The 9,804-nt window shown below is 32.7% G+C and overlaps 1 protein-coding gene across 1 annotated transcript; it reads left to right on the plus strand.

Moving 5' to 3' along the window:
* Positions 1-929: 929 nt before the first annotated feature.
* On the plus strand, positions 930-4,613 carry G6PD1 (glucose-6-phosphate dehydrogenase 1). The gene is made up of 10 exons (XM_079059151.1): positions 930-1,267; positions 1,553-1,710; positions 1,801-1,895; positions 1,971-2,085; positions 2,157-2,362; positions 2,751-2,900; positions 2,979-3,099; positions 3,523-3,752; positions 3,851-4,051; positions 4,154-4,613. Exons 1-10 carry the CDS (start codon positions 1,048-1,050, stop codon positions 4,401-4,403), a joined length of 1,746 nt encoding a protein of 581 aa, XP_078915277.1. The 5' UTR covers positions 930-1,047; the 3' UTR covers positions 4,404-4,613.
* Positions 4,614-9,804: the final 5,191 nt, after the last annotated feature.

Genomic DNA, 9,804 nt, shown 5'->3' on the forward strand with positions numbered 1-9,804 from the left:
TTAGGGTTTTCATTTGGCCAACGAACGCCCGAAGTTTCCCAAAAGTGCTCGCGTCCACTTTTCCCATGAATGTCATGTGTTCCCACCTAGTACGCTCTGCGTACCCGGTTTGGTCCAAAACCCTTTTAACTTCAAATGATAATAACTTTTGCATCCCTTATCCGTTTTCGACGTTCTTTATATCCACAGAAAGGTAACGAGAAGCCCTACACTCCTAACAACTTATACCGGCCTTAATACCTTCCAAACAAAATCCATTTTCCATAAAAGCCCGAACTGACACTTTCTTGAAATACCCATAGGCTCCAAAACACGAACCAAACACCCGTATCACCTCAATTACATTACTCGCACCCAAATGAGTCTAGATCTCATCTTTTCAAAGGCCCTCAGCCTTATGATGGCCGATCTTCGGGCCACAACCTCGAATTAGGAATCGATTCAGAATAGGGCGTTACACATCGGACTTCACATCCATAACCATTGGAGTGTGATTCATTGCGATCGTTCGCATTGGTTCGCATCCAGTCACAACCTGGACCACTTTTGCATTCAATATCCCATTCGCACTCAACATTACGTTCGTACTCAATATCACTTTCACAATCAGTATCCTTTTCACCATCATTACCCGGACTCGGCTTGAAACTTAGGAAGCTACGTTTTGCGTTTGTGTCATCGCCTCCCTCTTCAATTTTACAATTTTTATAAATAATTTATTATTTGTTTCAAATACTTTATTTATATGGATTATATTACTTTCCCTATAATTAATTGTATCATGTTATTTAAACTTTTAATTCAAAGAAAACGCGAAAACTGGTGGAAGAAAAAAAAGAAAAAGAAAAAACCCAAACAATTATAGGCCTTACAAACAAGATCACGCCATTTTTGAAAATGGGGTCCATATTATAAAGAAAAATTCAAGAGAATATGATTGTTACGCAGAAACAAGTTCATATACAGATCGTTATTAACAAACCCTTCTTAAATATCCCAACATTGAGACTCATCCTTTCTTGTTTGATCGAAGTGAAGTAATCTTGCATGGCTACACAAATCAATCCCTGTTCTTCATCTTCCACCACCTTCTCACCTTCCTCACTTAATCAAAAAACGTTTTCCTCTGCAAAATTCTTCAATTTCTCCAGAAAATCATCTCCCTCCAGATGGGTTTTCAAGATTCACTCGAGAATCAGTCCGAAAAACCAGTTTGAACTCAAATCCTCAAATGGGTATCCTCTTAATGCGATTTCTTTGCACGATGGTAAGCTCTATATTCCTATCACCAGCTTGTTCTTCAAATTGTTAAAATTTTATGTCTAACTCCGACTGATTCGACAAATGCGTTAGGTCAATTAGTCCCTTCATGATCTTGATTACTTTCCCCCATACTTGTTCGTGACTACTGTTTATTATCCTATCGCCGGAGCCCGGAGACATTTTTTGACTTAACGAAGTCAAAATGCAAAATCCACGAAATTCGAATTCGATTATACAACCACAACTATCGAAATTTGAACCATCTAAACTAATTTTTCCCCAATTTTAGGTGCAGCAGAGAAGCCTCTAGCGAAAGAACTTGTATCACCACCGGAACAATCTGAATCGAATCTTAGTGTGACTGTCGTCGGTGCTTCCGGCGACCTTGCCAAGAAGAAAATCTTTCCGGCGCTTTTTGCTCTCTTTTACGAGGATTGTTTACCTCAGGTTCTTCTCTTAATCATTTATAGATTCTACGTTTGATGTTTGATCATTGATATCATGATAATAGTTCAAATATCTTTGCCATTTTTGAAGAATTTTACTATATTTGGTTATGCTCGAACCAAAATGACTGATGAGGAGTTAAGAGAGATGATTAGTAGAACTTTAACTTGCAGAATCGATAAGAGGTAATACCAAAAATACCCTTCAAAAGAACGTTGCCATTTATTAACTTTAGGGTATTGTGATTTGATGATGTGTAGAGAAAACTGTGGTGACAAAATGGAAAAGTTTCTTGAAAGATGTTTCTACCAATCGGGTCAATACAACTCTGAGGAACATTTTGCAGAATTGGACCTTAAGTTGAAGCAGAAAGAGGTTTATATTTCTTGATAACTTTTAATTTGATTTCTTGTATGGATTGTAAAGATTTTTATTAAAAATTTCAGGGTGGAAAAGTATCGAATAGGTTGTTTTACTTGTCAATACCACCCGACATTTTTGTGGATGTGGCACGTTGTGCAAGTGAAAGGGCTTCTTCCAAGAATGGGTGGACAAGGGTAATTGTGGAAAAACCATTTGGTCGTGACTCAGAATCTTCTGGAGAGCTAACAAGAAGCCTCAAGAAGTACTTAGCTGAGGATCAAATCTTCAGGTATCTCTCATCACCTTACAAGCTCTAAGGGTAATTGTGGAAAAACCATTTAGGTTAAGCACTTAATTTCGACATCTATACATGGTTGATTTTTCTTTTTGACTTAATCTAGATGGAATGACTTAATGGGTTAAGCCAATAAACTTGGCTTAATGTATTAAGACACTAACCTTTTATCTATTTGTCATTTTTTCCCTCCAAACTCCTCTCATGTTAATATGGATGAATATTGTTAATAATTGATTAACATTGTGAAACTTGTTTTTTGGACATGAAGGGTAAAATGGTCATTTAGTCTCATTCAACTGGTTGATTAAGTCTAGAAAAAGAAAAGAACATAACTTATGTCTACAACACGTTGTAGCTTTTAAGTGTTTTTTGTTTTCAGGATTGATCATTACTTAGGGAAGGAGCTAGTGGAGAATTTATCGGTTCTTCGTTTCTCAAATCTTGTTTTTGAACCACTTTGGTCAAGAAACTACATTCGAAATGTGCAATTCATATTTTCCGAAGACTTTGGCACAGAAGGGCGAGGAGGGTGAGTTAAGCCCAACTATTCTTTTGCTTAAATCTTTTATGGATTTCAAATCAAATCTTACAATTTTTTTGTTGTTAGATACTTTGACAACTATGGAATCATCCGTGATATAATGCAAAACCACCTCCTACAAATACTAGCATTGTTTGCAATGGAAACACCTGTCACTTTGGATGCCGAAGATGTTAGAAACGAAAAGGTATCTTGATGGATTCTTTTAGATCGAGTCCTTGTTCCACATTTTTTGCTTCGACAAAAAATTGCAGTTTTTGTCCCATTTAACAGTATCAGTCCAATAGTTTTTGTCCCATTTAACAGTATCAGTCCAATACATGACAAAACCTGTTGTCCAAACCAGTTGTCCAATCATATGTCAACTGATAAGACAAAAATTTGTTACTTTTGTCTCATTGACATCAATACTAATCAATACCATCATGCTGTGTCATGTTCAATCATGCGGACAAAAAATTACAGTTTTTGTCTCATTTTGTCTGATATGTGTCAAACGCAGTAGAAACTGTTATGTCTGCCAAATCATGCAAATTGTCTGATATGTGTTAAATGCAGTACAAACTGTTCTGTTTGCTAAATCATGCGATTTGATTTTTGGTATTTATAGGTTAAAGTTTTGAGGTCGATGAGACGCCTACAGCTTGAAGATGTAATCGTGGGCCAATATAAAGGCCATAGCAAGGGTGCAAAGACGTATGCAGGGTACACAGATGACCCAACTGTGCCAAATGACAGTCTTACCCCAACTTTTGCAGCAGCAGCCCTCTTTATAGATAATGCCCGATGGGATGGTGTCCCATTTCTTATGAAAGCAGGAAAGGCCCTCAATACTAGAAGGTATATGTGTATATACCATCTTTTTACTCTAGAAATCTATCATATGATTCGAATTTCAACATTTATTACAACATATTCAATTGGGATTTGGATTTCAGGGCGGAGATTAGAGTTCAATTCAGACATGTTCCAGGGAATCTATACAAACGAAACTTTGGGATGGATTTGGATAAGGCTACAAATGAGCTCGTGCTTCGTGTCCAGCCTGATGAAGCGATTTATCTCAAGATTAATAATAAGATTCCTGGTCTTGGAATGAGATTTGACCGGAGTGATCTTAATTTGCTCTACAGCACAAGGTAAAAGATTGAATTGGTTTCGTTCAAGCTAACGGATTTAATGAGAATTTGGGATTAGGGTTTGCGATTGACGAGAATTTTGGGGGTTTTGTAATGGTGAAGGTATCCGAAGGAAATTCCGGATGCATATGAGAGGCTTCTGTTGGATGCGATTGAAGGAGAAAGGAGATTGTTTATAAGAAGCGATGAACTTGATGCTGCTTGGGCTATATTTACGCCTTTGCTGAAAGAACTGGAGGCGAAGAAGATCTCACCGGAGTTGTATCCTTATGGCAGCAGAGGACCCGTCGGCGCTCATTATTTGGCGGCAAAATATGATGTTCGGTGGGGAGATCTCGCCGGAGATGACTGATTGACATGTAAATGTGGCTTCTTCTTCTTCTTTTTTGTACCATTGTTGTTTTTGTGTGCCAAATTTGAACTTTTTGAGCACCATTAAGTATACATGCATGGCGACTCGATTTTGATCGAGCTCGAACTCAAACTTGATATTTTCAGGAAAAGGCCCAGATCTGGAGTCCAAACTACAATCCAATAACCGAAACTTCATTTTTATAGTTTATTTTTGGGTTTAGGTCATTTTTTACGCTTAACTCTTGGTTTTGTGTTCATTTGGTCACTTAAATCCTTTTAAGTTTTAAAAGGTCATCGTACTTTTGATTTTGTGCTCATTTTGGTCACTTAACTTTTGGTTTGATCACTTAACTTTTAGATTTGTGTTAATTTAATCACCTAACTTTTAAAATTGTGCTCATTAGTCACTAAACTTTTGAAAAAATTAAAAGTTTAGTGACTAAATGAGCATAATTTTAAAAGTTTTAAAAGTTCTGACTAAATGTGACCAAACCAAAAGTTAAGTGACTAAATGAGCATAAAGCCAAAAGTTTGATGACATTTTAAAACTTAAAAATAGTTAAGTGATCAAATGAGCAAAACCAAAAGTTAAGTGACCAAAAATGACCTAAACTCTTTATTTTTAGTAGAGAAATATGTCAAAAAAAAAGTTTGGTTCTCCTTTTATCAACACAAAAGTTATCTTTAACTTCTTTTTTAATTTTTTTTAATTAAACCCAAAAAACGTTAAACGCTTGCAAAATAACATTTGTTTCTATTTCGGAGAAATTAAATATCCTCCTACTTTTGTGTCTGCTATCTTTCTACTTATTTTTTAGATGGTGATAAGTGTTATTTAATTTAATTTAAATTTGATTAAGATATTAAATTTGTATACTTGTCATCATCTTACAAAAATAGGAACAAAAGGTAAAAGAATATTTAATTTCTGTTCTGGATAATGCCGATTTTCATGACTTTTCTATAAATTTGAAGGTCTTTTGAAAATAAACAATTAGAGATGCATTTTTTGTTAACATGGTTAAAGTTTAAGGATTTTTTTGGAAAAAAATTTATATATACTAAATTAATTTGAAGAAAATTCATATTTATTTATTAAAAAACTCATAATAAAAGTATCAGTTATATCTGTTTCACTAAAAACTCATTTTTATTTATTAAAAAAACACAATAATGATAACTTATATATACACTTTTTATGGTTTTTTTTTTGGATAAATATCATAACTAAAATCACAATTATATATCATTTTTAGCATGTGTTTTTATAACTATTATAGCTTTTATAACGTTTTTGCAACTATTTAACCATGTTGACATTTAAAGTATGCATTGTATAACAACTTGAAATTAATTTGGTTATTTCTAAAAAAATAAAAACTCCTTTCATCGCTATATTTTATATCTAAGTCATTTTTTTTGCACAAAAAACATAAATATTTAAGAATGAAGGTAACATGTGAATTAGAAACACATTTGATACAACAAAACAACAAAGTCCTTCTAAATTATAGAGAATATATAGATGGTATCTTAATGATTGTAGTTATCACATATAATTAAGAAGACTTTGTTGATTTTCTTATGAAATGTGTTTCTAGACCACATGCTACATTAATTGTTGAATATTCAGGTATTGAGTGTAAAAAAAATAACTACTATATAAACAATTACAATGAATAAAATTTCTAATTTTTTAGAAACAACGACAATGAATAAAGTTTCTACTTTTTTAAAAGTTGTCAAAATTAAGTTCAAGTTGTTATACAATTCATAACTTAAATGTCAACATAGTTAAATAGTTGCAAAGAACGTTATAAGAGTTACAATATTTATAAAAATATATGTTAAAAATAATATACAATTATGATTTATTTATAATATTTATTGAAGAAATCACAAAAAAAATGATATATAAATTATCATTATTCTATTTCTTAAAAATAAAAATGAGATTTTTTAGTACAAATGATGTATATGGTATATTTATTTTGGATTTTTTAATAAATAAATATGAATTTTTTCAAATTTAAACTTTTAAGTTTTAACATTATTAACGAAAAAATTATCTTCAATTGTTTATTTTTAAAAAATCATTAAAATTTTCAAAAAATCCCTACAAATTGGCATTAGCCGAGAACAATGGTTATATTGTAAGTGTGAACCACTTTTTTAGGCTTAATTGCAATAATAGAACAAAATTTGATGGATTTTTTTTCAGATTTTTCTATTTAATAAACCAAAATTAAAATTTACAAAAATAAGTAAAAATAAAGTGGATCACAAGTAATGCAATTTGTACTCATATACTTGTTACGTTATACTAAATTGCTAATTTAATAATATAATGTTAATACGCATATTTATATATTAGTTATTTATAAGCTCTAAAAATAAATAAAACAAAAACATTTGTCTCTTTTTTAGAGGAGCTTAGGCCTTCTGGTATGCTCATCACGAAAGGGTTCGTGGTCTACGTAGCCACAACCACGGATGTGAACACCATCCCAAGGTTTTAGTGGTGGAGCTATTTTGTTGTCATCTGTGGTGGGAAAAACGGAACACCACATCCAATAAACTTGTTTCTCTTTCTATTTCTCTCTATCTCTCTCTACCTTTCTCCACCTCTCTCTACAATTTAATTAATTAAAGAAAAAATATTTTTTATTTTAATAATCAAAAAATAAAAGGGATATAGTGGTGAGTATCCCAAGCTTTTAGTCGTAGTTAGTGGTGATGATGTGACACCCACCATTATAGTGGTTTGTGGTGGGTGTAACGGATGATATTAGTTGTTAAAGTTTTTTCATATTCACCAACGAGTAAATCCAAAAAGTTCACAAACATTATAATTTATTGAAAAGTTTTTACAGTTAAGCCTTATAATAATTTAGTAATTATATTTTTAGTTAATTAAGTGTGAATAACTGTCAACTATATATTTATTTTGACACTTTTACTCAGTAACCAGTTACCAACATAATACAAGAATATTTTCGCAAATAAATTAAAAAATATAATGATATTTTTAAATATATATATTATCCTTAATTTTTTTGTTATCATCTTATTATCTTAATATATTTTTTTGTCTAACAGATTATATTATCTTATATTAATGTTATGATATTATCTTTGTTTTGTTTGACAAAAAATATCTATTATGGAAATAATTTTATTTTAAAAATAACTGTTTTTATAGTATGTTTGTCAAACATATTATATTATTTTTTATTAATCTTATGATATTTTCTTTGTTTGACAAAGAATCTATTATATAAATATTTTACTTCTTCTAAAAATAATTGTTTTTTTTTTATATTTCTGTCTAACGAATTGTATATTTTTATATTAATCTTATAATATATATTTTTTATCTGTCAGATAATATATATTATAAAATAGTTTTTTTTTCGTTTTAAAAATAACCGTTTTTATAATATTTTTGTCTTACATATTGTTATCTTACATTAATCTTATAAAACAGTTATTTTTAGAAGAAAAAAAAATTGTTTTCCTAATAGATATTTTTCTGTTAGACAAAAAAATATCATAAGACTAATATAAGACTAATATAAGATATCAATATATTAGACATAATTACTATAAAAAAGGATAAATTACACTAGTGGTACAAAGGAGCCGAACCGAGCGCGAGTCTGGCTAGGCTCGGCTCGGGCTCGTTTAAGTTATATGAGGTTCGAGCTCGAGCTTGGCTCGATTCGAGTTTTCTTGTACTGAGCTCGTCTCGAGCACGTAAAGAATTATATAAGCTCGATTCGGTCTCGAGCTCAGCTCTTTTTTGTCTAACATGCCTAAATAAGTTTAAGTTCGATTTGAGCTCGTTAAAAAGATAGTTTACTAATATCTTAAATCCCTAATTCCCTAAATATTTTTTTTCTTTTAATATATAAAAATAATAATAAACTATATTATATATAGGCTCGTTTAGGCTCGTGAGCCTAATCAAGCTTAATGACATAGGCTCGAGCTCGTTTAATAAGCGAGCTTAATAGTTAGTTCGAGCTCGGTTCAGGCTCGTTTAAAATTGGTTTCGAGTCGAGCTTTTAACGAGCCGATTCGGAGTAGCTCATGAGTAGCTTGACTCATTTGCACCCCTAAATTACACCATTCGTCCATCGTGCATGTGCCAAAACGCATGTTCAATCCTATTTTCAAAAATTAACTCAGACTGTCCATTAGTTTGTTTTTTCTTGCACGCTTAGTCCCTATTGACATGAAATGACTATTTTACCCTTAATAATTTCTTTTTTTATTTTTCTATTACTTTTTTATCAGTTTTTAGATTTTTTTTTAAAATGTATCTCACCCCTCCCCTTCCCATATTTCCGTAGTTCCATTCTTCCTCTTTCTCATTTACACTTACAACCGACAACCACCCAACTTCGACGCTTATCTTTTCTCCGGCGCTCCTCCTCCTTTCTCCGACGAGTCCAACCTTTCTCTTTCTCTCTTTTTAAATCGCCACCCACTACGTCTAACACTTGTTTTCTTCGGGAGTCCAGTCGATGAGTTGCAGATCCGACAAAGCACCACCATCACAGATCTGCTCAACCACCTTCTCTTCTCTTCAGCAACTCCACTGATGATCACACTCTTGGTGATTTTAGTGTTATCAACATATTTTGGTGTAATTATTATTAATAATGAGATAGGCCGAGCTCCATTTACTAACCGAGCTAGGAGGTACGGGTTGCACACTCGAAGTGATAAATGTGAAGTCGGGAATACGGGGGTCCAGGGGCAGCGCCCATGGGTGCAGGATTTCAAGGGGTTGCGCCCCTGGCGGGGTCTAGGGGGAGCGCCCCTAGCAGGGTTCAAGGGGCAGAGCCCCTGGCGGGTTTGGTGATTTAGAGGAAGAGGTGTATATGAAACAACTTGAGAATTTTATTATGTCTGGAAATGAGCATAAGATGTGCAAGTTGGTTAAATCATTGTATGGGCTAAAACAAACACTAAAACAGTGGCATCAAAAATTTGATGATGTTGTCTTGTCTCATGGTTTCAAGTTGAATCAATCAGACTAATGTGTATATAGCAAGTTTGATGAGTCTGGAAAAGGAGTGATCATATGCTTATATGTAGATGATATGTTAATCTTTGGTACTGATCAAAGGAAAGTTGACATGACCAAGGAGTTTTTATCATCTCAGTTCTCCATGAAGGATATGGAGGAGGCAGAACTAATTCTTGGAATAATAATCAAATGTGAACATCTAGGAATCTCAATTTCACAGTCTCATCACATTGAGAAAGTGCTTAAGAAGTTTAATTATTCTGCTTTTTCTTCTGTGAGTACATCTTTTGATCCAAGTATGAAACTTACACCAAATACTGGTGAAGCATTTTCACAACTTGAGTTTCAAAGGTTATTGGGT

This window comes from Lactuca virosa, chromosome 7 (assembly GCF_052849685.1).
Source record: "Lactuca virosa cultivar CGN04683 chromosome 7, Lactuca_virosa_CGN04683_v6, whole genome shotgun sequence".
NCBI classification, from domain to species: domain Eukaryota; kingdom Viridiplantae; phylum Streptophyta; class Magnoliopsida; order Asterales; family Asteraceae; genus Lactuca; species Lactuca virosa.